Consider the following 15475-nt stretch of genomic DNA (forward strand, 5'->3'; position numbering starts at 1 on the left):
GTTGCTGAATACCTATTCTGCCTGGACGTCATCGCTGCCTACAACACCAGTGAGTTACTCTCTCTCTCTCAGAGCTTTCCCTGGAACCAGATACTCACTCCTCGAGGGCCTAACTCATTCCAACACCTGGACTACTTCTAGAGACTATTGTGTGAGTGTTACCATCAAGGTTCTGTTCCTGAACTCTGCATACCCTGCCTGTTCACTATATTCAGTTTCTCTACAGCTCAGTTATCCAGGATCGCTGTTACAGTACTTGAAGGACTACAGCCCTGCCGGGCACTTCCAGCTCACTACTGCCACCTCTGGTGGTTCAATATACAGTTTAATAAAAGAACTAGTGTGTGTCTGTCTCTATACTCTGAGCCTGACCGGTGGTCCCTCTTGGGATCTTCCCCCGGGGGCGTGGTCATCTGCCACCGGCCCAAGGATCTACTCACAACTACCTCAAATACCAACACTGGCCATTTGACCTGGACAGGGAGCAGTAGTGAGGAGCTTTTCTGTTGCAGAGGGAGGCGAATAGATCCAGGTTTGGGGTTCCCCAGAGATGGAAGATCTGGTCCGCCACCTCCTACTTGTGGTGCCGGAAAGTGCGACTTAGCCTGTCTGCTAAGGTGTTCTTCACATCAACCAAGTACATGGCCCGGAGCAACAACCCATGAGATAGGGCCCAGCTCCAGATCTGAACCGCCTAATGACAAAGGAGGAAGGATCTGGTCCCCTCCTTTCTTGTTTACATACTACATGGCCACCTGATTGTCCGAATGAGGATCACTTTGTTGAACTGCCAATCCCGGAAGGCCCAAAGTGGTTACCAGATCGCCTTCAGCTCCAGGAAGTTTATCTGACACTGAACTTCTTGAGCAGTCCAAAGGACTTGGGTGTGGAGGCCATCCAAATGGGCACACCAGCCCAGGTGGGACACATATGTGGTAAGCATCACCTGGTGAGAGGGAGCCTGAAAGGTCACCCCCCTGTTCCAGATTGGACGAGGACCTCCACCAAGCCAGGGAAGCCCTGAGAGAGGGTGAGACCTGGATATGGACATGAAGGCCCTGAGTGGCCTGCCACCATTGGGCGTGCAGGATCCACTGGGCCCGATGCACATGCAAGTGGGCGAACGGGGTGACGACCATCATGGCCATGTGCCCCAAAAGTTGCAGCATACGCCACGCAGAGACTAGCCGGTGGTGTTGGACCTCCTCCACCAGGGTTAGCAGTGCGTGCGTCCTGACGTGGGGCAAAAAGGTCTTCGTCTGAGTCAAGTCCAACACAGTTCCTATGAAATCCAGTCATAACAATGGTCAGAAATTGGATTTTGGGTAGTTGATTAGAAACCCCAGGTATTCCAACACCCAAATGGTCCAGTATAGAGCCCACAATGCAACTGCTTATGTGCTGCTCTTGATCAGCCAGTCACCCAGATATGGAAAGACCTGGATTCCCAACTGGAGCAAACAAGCATCCAACATGGCCAAACACTTCGTGAAGACCCAAGGCACAGAGGCCAGGCTGAACGGGAGCATGTGAAACTGAAAATGTTGGCCAGCCACCACAAAGCAGAGATACCTCATGTCACTGGGGAGGATCTCAAGGTGGGTATATGTATCTCTGAGGTCAAGAGAGCAAAGCCGGTTTCCTCTTTGTAAGAGGGGAATCAAAGTGCCCAAGGATACCATCTTGAACCTTTCTCTCTTGAGAAATCTGTTCAAGGCTTGCATATCGAGGGTGGGATGGAGGCATCCGGTTTTCTTTGGAATTAGAAAATAACAGGAGTAAAATCCCTGTCCCTGCTGCTCCTGAGGGACAGGTTCTACAGCCCTGGCCATTAGAAGGGCCAAGAGCTCCCCTCGGAGCACTTCTGAATGCGAAACAGGACCTCACTGTGGGCATGGGGGAGAATCCGGCAGAACAGTCATGAGATTCAGCCGGTAGCCATGATGGATGATGGATAAGACCCACTGATCCAAAGTCACGGTTGGCCACCGGTCCGCAAGGAAATGGAGCTTGCCCCTGACCGGTGGGTCCTCTGATACTGGAAGAGGTGACTGACTTATGATCTCTCGCATCCAGTCAAAACCCCATAGTGAGGTTAGCCTGGGGCACTGGTTAAGGTCTAGGGCTTCGCTGTTGCAGCGATCTGTCCCTGGTGCTGGTCTGCTGTGGCCGAAAGTGAGGGGCAGGAGGGTACTATTTCTTTGTCTGTAGAAGGGTCTCTGCAACCCTGGCCGAGAGGACCTCTTGGAGTATGCCAGTGAAGCTGAAGCACCGGCCGATAAACGTTGGAGGGTCTCCTTCAGCTGTGTGACCGCCTCCTTGACCTTGTCACCATACAGGTGTGCAAGGCAAGTCAGCTAGCCGATCTTGCACCTCTGGACGAAGGGCCAAGGTATAAAGGCAGGCAAGATGCCACGCCAAAATGCTGGCAGCTGCAACTCGACCCACCATCTCAAATACGTACCTCGTGCTTCCCACACTCCAAGCCCTAATGGACAAGCGCTGAAAGGGCCTCCTGAGGCTGCTGAGCGAAGCCATCCGCAACTTCCTGGACATGTTTCCAGAGATTACGGGTATACTGGGTCATATACAAAAGGTAAGAGGCGATATGGTCCACAAGCATGAAGCCCTGAAACACTCTCCTTCCCATAGCATTCCATGCTGTGTTGTCTTTGCCAGGAGGAACTGAAGCATGGATTTTCAACCTTTTTGCCTTTTTTAGCGCAGATTCAACTACCACCGATTGCTGGGGAAGTTGGCGCTTTTCAAACCACACGGTCTGCTGTACAAGGTACAACCATCAACCTTCCAGTTCACCAGGGCTACCCAAAGGGGGTACTCCCAGAGCTGAAGAAACAGCTCCCTGAAGATCTCATGATCAGGCAACTCTACAACCTTCTTCAGGGCGTCCATGAACTGGAGGATCTCCAGCATCTTATGGTGGGCATCTTTCTCCGTCATAAGCTGAAAGAGAATGGCTTCAGTCATCGCCTGGATGAACTCCGCAAAGGTCAAGTTCTCCGGTGGAGAATGGTGGCGCTCCTCGAGGGGGAAGGATCTGACGGAAGATATTGGAATTCACTGATCAAGCATTAGAGGTGTCCTCCCCCAGGGGTTGTATAGGCCCTCAGGATCATCTCAGCTGCCTGGAAATGGGGGACGGGTAGCACCGAGCACATCCCTAGGCAGGGGTACAGAGAGACCCAAGAACATCGAGGAAACAGAAGGCCTGGGCCCTGGTCCCGATAGAGCCGGATGGGGGACAAGGGGGCCCCATGGAGCGGAGGGCATCAACAGGCCCTCTTCCTCAGAGGAATCCCCCAGAAGAACATAAGAAATTGCCATTCTGGGTCAGACCAAGGGGCCATCAAGCCCAGCATCCTGTTTCCAACAGAGGCCAAACCAGGACACAAGAACCTGGTAAGTACCCAAACACCAAGAAGATCCCATGCTACTGATGCAATTAATAGCAGTGGCTATTACCTAAGTAAACAGTAATTGGGTCAGGAGAACACAGAGGAGGATATCAAGACGATCCAACAATGGTTCCAATGCCGGTACCGTAGGCAGCATCAGTGCAAGCATCGGTGCGAGCACAGGCCTCGAGAGTGTCTGTGGCGGCACCGGCATCAAGGGAGGTGCCGGCCCAGGTGACGGGAGCACTGGCTCCCTGTCACACAAAGCACATTCTACCACCAGGCGCACCCGACATTCCAACTCCACCTTAAAAGCCTCCGATGAAGGGGCAGGCTCAGAGGGGAGGAAAGAGACTAACTCCTCCTCGAAGACCCGAGTAGGATCAACGTCCAGTATTGGGACCGTTGTGGATGGCCTCAGGCCATCGGCATTGAGGAAGAATGGTGCCTCCTCTTGCCGTGGCCATTTTGGGGGTAAGGAGACAAGAGCCATAGCCAGCCGAGCCCTGCACTGTGTGCAGATGGCGACTGGTGACAGTGCTTCCGAGACCTCCTACAGTGCTTGGCCTGGTCCTTCCCTGGCACCGAGGAAGAGGAAGACTATCCTGAAGTCCGCGACTTGGAGGAGAATTAGACTGGGCAATCCCCAGAGCCTTTTTCCCCTGCAAGCCTTGGGGAAGGAGTTGTCATCAAGGGCTCAAGAATGAACGGTTCCCCTCAGTCCTTCAACGTCAATGACATCGATGCTGAAGTGGATGGTTCGGATTTTCCCGAACCAAATCCTTCTCCATCTTGTCCAACCTGGCCTGATGGCCTTTTGGGGTCATTTGAGCGCACAATTTCCAGCCCTGAGCATCATGTGATGCCCCAAGGCAGAGGATGCACACTTTGCGTGGATCCATCAGGGACATAATTTGGGGGCACTGGGGAAACCGACGGAAGCCCGAGGCCGCCATGAGGCTCAACGAGGACTGCAAAAGGCACGATGACCAGCGAACACGAAAAAAGCGCAAAAAAATACTCACCGACCGAAAAAGAAGTGGGAAGTGGAGAGAGACAAAGTGCAGGAAGAAAAAAACCTCACTTTTAAGAAGTTTCCTGAGAAAAAATGAGCACAAGCTCCAGCTCTGCGAGACGATATCCCACAGAAAAGAAACAACAGAAGAGAGACCCCACATGAACGTGTGGATAGTGGCATGCTGGACATGCTCAGTGTGCCAGTCAAAGTTTCTAGAAACTCTGACCTAACTTTTCTGTGCTGAGCTCATTGGATGATGTCTCCCACATGTGAGGACTACCATCCTGCTTGTCCTGGGAGAATGTCAAATCAACATTAGATCAACAAGCCCTTAAACAAAGAAGAATTCCAACTTCTTTTCTAGTGGCACTTACTCACCTGGCACTTACTCAGAATTATTTTGTATTTCTTGATCAATTTTATCAGCAAATTAAAGGTACAGCCATGGGGGCCACTTTGGCTCCTCTATTGCCTGTTTGTATGTAGCCCATTTTGAGGCAGTATTCATTGATCCCTCACCCTTTAAACATTTTTTTCCTTTATGGCTTTGCTACATTGATGATGTTTTTCTTTTTTGGACCAGCATTTTAATCCAGTTTTACATGTTTATGGATTGGCTCAATACTGGTGATTCAAATCTTCAATTTGAATTCCACATACATCCTTCTCACATTTCTTTTCTTGATACTTTGGTTTTAGTGGGCTCTAGCTCTTTTGAGACATCCCTTTTCCGGCAACATACAGATTGTAACACATTACTACATCCTCATTTGTTGCGAGATAATATACCGGTAGGTCAAGTCTTTAGACTTAGGCATCTTTGCTCTTCCCGTTCTGACTTCATTTCCAAGTCACAATCTTCATTGAACATTTTTGCGAAAGGGGTTATCCTTCACGTGTTCAACAAAGAGCTTTTAAACAGGCCTTATACATTAATAGAGATTTACTATTTCTTCCACATTTACATGAATCTTCTGAAAGCATAACTTGTGTTCTTCCATTCTTAGAAAGGATGAAACAACTTTGTCAGATTATTCAACAACATTGGTCCATTCTCAATCCACATTTTATTTATTTATTTATTTATTTATTTATTTAAATTCTTTTAATATACCGATGCTCAAGACAAGGTTTTATCGTACCGGTTTACAATAAACTAGGGGGAAACCAGTTAACAGAGAAAGCAAAAAGTTACATTATAACAGGGAAAGTGGAACTAGGCTGTTAGAGAAAAGAGAGGTTAAAACAAATTCTAACTGGAGAGAAGGGCATAAGCAGGAGAGGGTGCTTACAATGTAAGAATTATGTACAAAATTTACATAGTGTATATGAATTAAACAAGTTATAAGATAGTGCAATTAGTCGAGAAACAGTTCCTTTGAGTTGTGGAAATGGACGCACCCGTGGGGTATGCGACTGTGTGGGTGACCCTGAGGCTTTTTCAGGGGTATGCTTGGGCGAACAGCCAAGTTTTTAATTTTTTTCTGAACGTGAAAAGGCAATGTTCCTGGCGGAGATCTGGCGGGAGGGAGTTCCAGTGATGCGGACCCGCAATTGATAGTGCCCGTTTTTCAATAGAGTTGTGAAGAATGGATTTTTTGGGGGGAACCTGGAGGGAATCTCTATATGCAGATCTGGTGGGTCTTGCCGAGGAGTATGGTTTGAGGGGTATGGTGAGTTGGAGCAAGGATTCTTGAAATAAGGTTTTGTGGATAATAGTAAGTGTCTTGAAGAGAATTCTGTAGCGAATGGGTAGCCAGTGAAGTATTTTTAGAATCGGGGTGATGTGGTCCATGCGGCGGGAGTTTGTGAGGATCCTGGCTGCAGCGTTTTGCAGCATTTGAAGAGGTTTGGTAGAAGAGGCCGGGAGACCAAGTAACAGCGCATTACAATAGTCAATCTTTGAGAATAGTATGGCTTGAAGGACCGAACGGTAGTCGTGAAAGTGAAGGAGAGGTCTTAGCTGTTTTAATACCTGTAGTTTGTAAAAGCCTTCTTTGGTGGTGTTGTTGATGAATTTTTTGAAGTTCATTCTGGAGTCTAGGAAGGCTCCAAGGTCTCTCACTTGATTTACTAGGGGTGTGTTACTATTGATGACTAGCATGTTATTATCATTAGGGGAAATGACTAGCAGTTCGGTTTTGGAGGTATTGAGAACGAGGCAGAGATTTGTGAGAAGGAGGTTGATGGCGTGGAGGCAGCTATTCCAGTAGTTTAGAGTGTCGGAGACGGGTTCCTTGATGGGGATTAGGATCTGCACGTCGTCCGCATAGATGAAGTATGTGAGGTTGAGGTTATCGAGGAGTTGGCATAGGGGGAGAAGATATATGTTGAATAGGGTCGGCGAGAGCGAGGAACCCTGGGGAACTCCTTCTTTGGCAGCTACAGGGTGAGACTCTTTGTTGGTTATTTTTACTTTGTAGTATCTGTCGCTTAGAAAGGATTTTAACTAGAGGAGTGCAGCACCTGAGATACCTATTTCCATCAGACGGTTGATGAGGATTGTGTGGTTCACTGTGTCGAACGCTGCCGAGATGTCTAGCAGAGCTAGAAGTATGATTGACCTTTGTCGAGACCCAACAGGATGTTGTCAGTTAATGAGAGTAGGAGAGTTTCTGTATTTCCGGTGTTCACATCCGGTGTTCCGCGAGGTACCACGATTTGCTTTTAGTAGAGGTTGCAATCTTCATGGCCAATGAGTTCATTCTGAATTACTGTGCCTGTCTCAACCTTCTCCTCCAGTCCTTTGCCATCACCCTTGTTTCCATTGTTCTTAACTCTCTCGTTCTCTCTCGCTTCTAAAATGTGTATACCCACATACAGTTAAGTCATATCCATTGAACCATACCTATGACTGCACTACTAAAGGTGTGATATATGTGATCCTTTGCCTCTGTCCTCTAATTTACGTTAGTAAGATGAATCATCCACTCAAAACAAGGAATTGAACACAGATCTTGTCTTCGGTGAGGCCTTGCAGAGGCTCCACTTGTTGCCTACTGGTTGTCATTCTCTCATTCTATTGATGATTTGAGGTTCTTTGCCCTTGAATTTTGCCCTCCTCCTAGTTGGGGTGATGATTTTTCCAATCTATTAATTTGCCGCAAACAGCGTTGGATTTTTGAGCTTAATTCATTTACACCAATGGGTCTCAATAAAGAGATTGAGTGGTCTGCTTACTTTTAGTATTTTCTGGCTTTCTGTTTTGCCTTATCCTTTGTTGCTGCCTTACTTTTTCTTTGTTTACCTTCCCAGCCCTTCTCTCGGCTTGTATCCATTCAGCGGTTTGAGTTTCATGTTCGGTCTTCCTTTCAGTCCTGCTATTCTTATTTTTTAGTCTGTTTAGCTCTGCATCAGGTGTTCTTTACATTGGCTCCCTTTCAGGTCCTCTCTTTCTTCTGTTGCTTCCTCTTGGCCCTTAAAAGGCCGACGTGCCCCATTATTTTATTTCATCAAAACTTATTTATGACTGGCTCTTGATTATTTTGTAGGCCTTTCAAGCTTTTTTGAAAATCTTAATTTAGTCTTTTTTTTTCATAGTAAGTGTTCTGACCTTATACCTGCCATTTTTCATATTACTGGCTAGGATGCGCAATTAGATTTACCATATTTTGTCATAAAGCAATCAATTGATTTGTTTCCTTGTAGTCTTTTCCAGCTCTTTGTCTTGTTCTGTCTTGTGCTGTGCCTTCTTTTCACTTGGCTTGTATTCACTTCGTGACATATCATTTTCAGTCCCCTTTTCATTTGTGCATTCCCCTATACTTTAGTTAGCTCAGTTCTCCATCAGGTTCCCTTCACATTCATTTCTACATCATTTTTTACATAGTTTCTCTTTCAGGTCATCTTTCTCTTGTTTCCCGCCTTTTGCCCTTAGGATGTTGATGTTCTCTGTCACATGGTATTACTACCATATTCATGATTGGCTCTCTATCTTTTGGAGGGCTTTTCAAGCCTTTTAAAACTTCTCAGTTTCTCTTCTCTTCAAAACGTGTTCCGACTCTATATTCGTCAATTTCTCACATTACTGGTAAGGACGGGTAATTAGGTTCTTCGCATCGACTCTATTCTTGTCCATCCTTCTGACGTTTATCTCTCCCTACCCTTGCCACTTTCCTTCTTATACATCACATTTTCAACCCGCCTCCATTACTATATACCCTGTTATGAAAGGCTACATATTTATTATCTTCTACTTTCTCACTTTTTTTAATATGTTTTCTCTCCTTATGTTTTGCAGTTCCATTATTGTAGCACCTTTGCTTTCAACACAACTTTCACACTTTCTATTTTACTTTTGCAGGATTCTTCCTATCTAAAAATTTAAAAATGTAAAAATGTACCTCTTTAGACATTGAGCATTCATTCCTTTGGGTATATACCTTCTGTTGTTTATTCTTGTGTTGTTTTTTTCCTAGACGTTATACATGCCAATGTTTTTATTTAGATTTTTGTTTAGATAATCATTTGGAAACTGCTCCCTGTGAGTCCCTTCCAACGCAGTCCCTACAGCGAAACACAGCCGTGTTGGGGGACTGTACTTGTACACGTTCCTGAAGCTGTTCACATAAAGTTGATGTTTTGAGAAAACCTTTGGAGGTCTGTCACCTTATTCTACATGGAACAGCATCAATGATTGGTTTCACAGTCTCTATTGTGCTGCTAATATTGAACTCCACTTTAAACTAACAAAGCAATATGCGAAATATACAAATTTTAATAAATCCTCAAATTCTCAAGGAAGTATGTGCACAAATATTTTCATAAGCAAGATCCATGCATACATCAGCTAATTTTATAAAATACCTGCCTCTGTGCAAAAACTGAGGGGGTTTTATGCGCATATGTTACAGTCATTTAATATGTTAAATATATGTGTGTATTTCTATAAAATGGGTGTATAAACTTTGCAGTACCCTGCATTAAAAAAAATGTGTTTGTACTGAAACATACATGCATACTTTGGGACTGGTGATCTGTGGCTCCCACTGTACAATTTATAAAATACAAGCATAACTTTAGGTGCACCTAATGATGTATGCATGTGCTGGGTTATGCACATGATAGAAAATTACCCTTACCCTTTTTATGTTTAACTAACAGAGCCCAAAAGGGCTCCTTGCACTTACTGGTCACTGCCAAAGCAGCAATTCAAATACTGGTCTGCACAATGAATAATGTGATGACAGACTGACAAGGCACTTTTGCTATTAAGAGTTCACTGAAGAAACAACAGAATGGTATATATTTCTGCTTTGCATTCTATAACTGGTTACTCAGTGAGGCAGTACAGACTGCAGTTTATTGCTCAGGCTTTGGAATCTCTAGATGAACTAGAGGCAAAGCAATCTTCTGTTTTTAAAAACCAAAACAGGATAATTTTAAAATAGCTCTACAATTACAAAGCCACTAGATTGCTGACTAATGTCGCCTCAAGCCCAAGCAATTTGCTGATACCAGACAGCAATTCTGTGTCATTCTCAAGCAGTGTATCATTCTTTCTCCATTTGCCTGAACACAAAATAGCACTCTAAATTGAAAAACCTACCTAAACATTCTAGTAGCCAATTATAAACAACTTCAATATTTTCTGTTACTTAAGTAGTGCTGAAGGCCCCCTCGCCACACTTTTTTAAAACAATCAACAGTATCAAAGTCTTAATTATGCACTTTTTTAAATAAATGAATAATTACTATTATTCATTCCTCTTTTAGATCAAGAAACTGACATTTGCTACCTGCAGTTATGGTTATATTTATTTGTATGTCACCAAAATCCTAGGCGGCTTACTCAATAAAGCAGTAAAGAATATAGAACATGACCAGGCAAGAATGTTCACAGCAAGATCTGGTCCCAATCAGTCTCTTCTTTGATTGTGGGTCAATGGAAATGTCAATATACAACTTCTGAAATTTAAAGAAGTCAATTGCCAGAAAACTACATACCTTTGTGTAATCCATAAGGAGGCCGTAAACCAAAATATTTTTCTTTTTTGCTTCCTTTGTAAGTTCCCGGATGCCAGCTAATTCTTCTGCTCTGCTGCTGAAAGACATGTTTTCTGAAACACCCAAATGTACCTGCAAAACAGCATAATAGGAGATTATTACCATGCTATTACAAAATATTTTCAGGGTTTCCTGCAAAATTAGATTTTACTCATGCTCTCTCTCGCTATAGATATATTCAGTGGCTTTCTAAAAGTATTTGATCTCCTAAAAAGTCAGCAGATTTGTATGGATAACAAATGACAGACAGAATGTTTCACAGTATGGGATAGATTTTAAAAGAAGCACGCGCACACATGTATGCCCGATTTTATAACATGTGTGCGTAAGAGCGCGCATGTTTAATAGTCAGAAAGGCAGTGAATAAACAAGTTAGACTGTTTGCATTTTTAAATAGTCAGTCAATAAGGTAGCAGTAGGTAGGCAGTGAATAAACAAGTTAGACTGTTTGTATTTTTAGTCAGTCAATAAGGTAGCAGTAGGTAGGCAGTGAATAAACAAGTTAGACTGTTTGTATTTTTAGTCAGTCAATAAGGTAGCAGTAGGTAGGCAGTGAATAAACAAGTTAGACTGTTTGTATTTTTAGTCAGTCAATAAGGTAGCAGTAGATAGTGTGTTTATTTTTAAAAGTCTGCAGAACTGAGTGTTCTCCAGACTTTTAAAGAGCTGACTGTTTGTTTTAATACTAACTGAGTGCATTGTATTGAAAAAAAAAAAACCACAAAAAAGTAGCCAGAAGCTAGAAATAAGCTAGGAGCAGTATATACCAAAGTAAAAAAGTTGAATAGTTCAGCTCAGTTACTCACCTTGGAAAGGTGTTGAGGTAGTGTGATTGGGTTTGAATAGGGACCAACATTTGTTAATCAAGGGAGCAGTGAGTCACTCAGGCTGACTAACTGAAGTTAGACTGTTTGTAATTCCCAACCCACCCACCCCAAGCTCATCCCTTAATTTATAGGCAGGTGCCACTTTCACAAAAAAAAAAAAAAAAAAAAAAACCATCAACAAAAACTTTAATGAGAATTCGATCAGACCCCGGTAGGCCACTACCAGACACTCAGGGGGTCATTTTCAAAGGAGTTACGCATGTAAATGTGACATACTATCGTAGCAATTTTCAAAAGCTATTTACTTGAGTAAAGTGCACCTCCTTGAGTAAATCCTATGGACAATTCAATGGCATATATTGTAGCAATTTTGAAAAGCCCACTTACTTGAGTAAAGTGTATTTACTCGAGCAAAAACCAGTTTTGCTCGAGTAAATGCTTTTTAAAATCAGGCCCATAGTGAATTCACTAAAACATTTAAAGGAACTTAGACACATTCCTACTCCCATAGCAACCTAAAACTTAACTAGGAACTGATCAAAATTGAGATGAAGGCAGCAATCCAGCAGCAAGAGGGGGGCTTCCCAGTCTTTTGCATCGAGTGTCACATGTATGATTTTTTACCCACCGGTGAGAAGTTGTACATGTGCATGCGATGCAAAGAACTCCTGGCTCTCAGAGAACGAGTCCGATCTCTGGAGGCTAGAGTGGCAGACCTGGAGGAGCTGAGGCAGACAAAGAGGTATATAGATGAGACCTTCAGGGACATAGTAGTCAAGTCCCAACTTCAGACTGGCAGCCCTGGTGCTGCCTTGGAGGAAGAAGGTCTCATAATGGGAGAGCATCAACCAGGTGTAGCAGGAAAGGATCCTGTAGCAAGGACCTGCTCTCTAGGTGATGCATTGTCCTTTCGCACTGAGGATATCTCCCCAAGGCCTACTGCCCAGGAGGGAAGGGTTAGGTCGGCCGTCATAGTTGGTGATTCGATTATTAGGAATGTAGATAGCTGGGTGGCTGGTGAGCGTGAGGATCGCCTGGTAACATGCCTACCTGGTGCGAAGGTGGCGGACCTCAAGCGTCACCTAGATAGGATTTTAGACAGTGCTGGGGAGGAGCCGGCTGTCGTGGTACACGTGGGCACCAACGACATAGGAAAATGTGGGAGGGAGGTTCTGGAAGCCAAATTTAGGCTCTTAGGTAGAAAGATTAAATCCAGAACCTCCAGGGTAGCATTCTCTGAAATACTCCCTGTTCCACGCGCAGGTCACCAGAGGCAGGCAGAGCTCCAGAATCTCAATGCGTATATGAGACGATGGTGCAAGGAAGAGGGATTCACTTTTGTTAGGAACTGGGGAACCTTTTGGGGAAGGGGGAGTCTCTTCCGAAGGGATGGGCTCCACCTTAACCAGGGTGGAACCAGACTGCTGGCGCCAACCTTTAAAAAGGAGATAGAGCAGCTTTTAAACTAGAACAAAGGGGAAAGCCGACAGTCGCTCAGCAGCGCATGGTTCGGAGAGAGGTATCTTTAAAGGATACTAATGATGCATTACAATTAGGGCATCCCGACAGTGAGGTTCCAATAATTAGAAAACTAGTCCAAGTGCCTGTAACTAAAAACTCACCTGAGCTAAAAAATTCTAACTTATCCCTATCAATTAAAAAGCAGAATAAAAATACAAACAAAAAACAAACTTTGAAATGTTTGTATGCTAATGCCAGAAGTCTAAGAAGTAAGATGGGAGAATTAGAATGTATAGCAGTAAATGATGACATAGACTTAATTGGCATCTCAGAGACATGGTGGATAGAGGATAACCAATGGGACAGTGCTATACCGGGGTACAAATTATATCGCAATGACAGAGAGGAGCAGTCGGGAGGAGGTGTGGTGCTTTATGTCCGGGATGGCATAGAGTCCAACAGGATAAACATCCTGCATGAGACTAAATACAAAATTGAATCTTTATGGGTAGAAATCCCTTGTGTGTCAGGGAAGACTACAGTGATAGGGGTATACTACCGTCCACCTGGTCAAGATGGTGAGATGGACAGTGAAATGCTAAGAGAAATTAGGGAAGCTAACCAAATTGGTAGTGCAGTAATAATGGGAGACTTCAATTACCCCAATATAGACAGGGTAAATGTATCATCGGGTCACACTAGAGAGATAACGTTCCTGGATGGAATAAATGATAGCTTTATGGAGCAATTGGTTCAGGAACCGACGAGAGAGGGAGCAATTTTAGATCTAATTCTCAGTGGAGCACAGGACTTGGTGAGAGAGGTAACGGTGGTGGGGCCGCTTGGCAATAGTGATCATAATATGATCAAATTTGATTTAATGACTGGAAAAGGAACAGTGTGCAAATCCAAGGCTCTCGTGCTAAACTTTCAAAAGGGAAACTTTGATAAAATGAGAAAAATTGTTAGAAAAAAACTGAAAGGAGCAGCTACAAAAGTAAAAAATGTCCAAGAGGCGTGGTCATTGTTAAAAAATACCATTCTAGAAGCACAGTCCAGATGTATTCCACACATTAAGAAAGGTGGAAAGAAGGCAAAACGATTACCGGCATGGTTAAAAGGGGAGGTGAAAGAAGCTATTTTAGCCAAAAGATCTTCATTCAAAAATTGGAAGAAGGATCCAACAGAAGAAAATAGGATAAAGCATAAACATTGGCAAGTTAAATGTAAGACATTGATAAGACAGGCTAAGAGAGAATTTGAAAAGAAGTTGACCATAGAGGCAAAAACTCACAGTAAAAACTTTTTTAAATATATCCGAAGCAGAAAGCCTGTGAGGGAGTCAGTTGGACCATTGGATGATCGAGGGGTTAAAGGGGCACTTAGAGAAGATAAGGCCATCGTGGAAAGATTAAATGATTTCTTTGCTTCGGTGTTTACTGAAGAGGATATTGGGGAGGTACCCGTAATGGAGAAGGTTTTCATGGGTAATGATTCAGATGGACTGAATCAAATCACGGTGAACCTAGAAGATGTGGTAGGCCTGATTGACAAACTGAAGAGTAGTAAATCACCTGGACCGGATGGTATACACCCCAGAGTTCTGAAGGAACTAAAAAATGAAATTTCAGACCTATTAGTAAAAATTTGTAACTTATCATTAAAATCATCCATTGTACCTGAAGACTGGAGGATAGCAAATGTAACCCCAATATTTAAAAAGGGCTCCAGGGGCGATCCGGGAAACTACAGACCGGTTAGCCTGACTTCAGTGCCAGGAAAAATAGTGGAAAGTGTCCTAAACATCAAAATCACAGAACATATAGAAAGACATGGTTTAATGGAACAAAGTCAGCATGGCTTTACCCAGGGCAAGTCTTGCCTCACAAATCCGCTTCACTTTCTTGAAGGAGTTAATAAACATGTGGATAAGGGTGAACCGGTAGATATAGTATACTTGGATTTTCAGAAGGCGTTTGACAAAGTTCCTCATGAGAGGCTTCTAGGAAAAGTAAAAAGTCATGGGATAGGTGGCGATGTCCTTTCGTGGATTGCAAACTGGCTAAAAGACAGGAAACAGAGAGTAGGATTGAATGGGCAATTTTCTCAGTGGAAGGGAGTGGACAGTGGAGTGCCTCAGGGATCTGTATTGGGACCCTTACTGTTCAATATATTTATAAATGATCTGGAAAGAAATACGATGAGTGAGATAATCAAATTTGCAGATGACACAAAATTGTTCAGAGTAGTTAAATCACAAGCAGATTGTGATAAATTGCAGGAAGACCTTGTGAGGCTGGAAAATTGGGCATCCAAATGGCAGATGAAATTTAATGTGGATAAGTGCAAGGTGATGCATATAGGGAAAAATAACCCATGCTATAATTACACAATGTTGGGTTCCATATTAGGTGCTACAACCCAAGAAAGAGATCTAGGTGTCATAGTGGATAACACATTGAAATCGTCGGTGCAGTGTGCTGCGGCAGTCAAAAAAGCAAACAGAATGTTGGGAATTATTAGAAAAGGAATGATGAATAAAATGGAAAATGTCATAATGCCTCTGTATCGCTCCATGGTGAGACTGCACTTTGAATACTGTGTACAATTCTGGTCGCCGCATCTCAAAAAAGATATAATTGCGATGGAGAAGGTACAGAGAAGGGCTACCAAAATGATAAGGGGAATGGAACAACTCCCCTATGAGGAAAGACTAAAGAGGTTAGGACTTTTCAGCTTGGAGAAGA

General features: G+C 43.8%; 1 protein-coding gene across 1 annotated transcript in view; it reads right to left on the bottom strand.

The window, feature by feature from the left end:
- The window catches only part of CRPPA (CDP-L-ribitol pyrophosphorylase A), a 490539-nt gene that overhangs the window by 120436 nt on the left and 354628 nt on the right, over positions 1–15475 (bottom strand). The window contains exon 9 of the mRNA XM_029589010.1: positions 10381–10512. Within this exon, the coding sequence (XP_029444870.1) occupies positions 10381–10512 (132 nt within the window). The remainder of the gene's footprint in view (positions 1–10380; positions 10513–15475) is intronic.

The sequence above is a fragment of the Rhinatrema bivittatum genome, chromosome 2 (assembly GCF_901001135.1).
Source record: "Rhinatrema bivittatum chromosome 2, aRhiBiv1.1, whole genome shotgun sequence".
Classification (NCBI taxonomy): Eukaryota; Metazoa; Chordata; class Amphibia; order Gymnophiona; family Rhinatrematidae; genus Rhinatrema; species Rhinatrema bivittatum.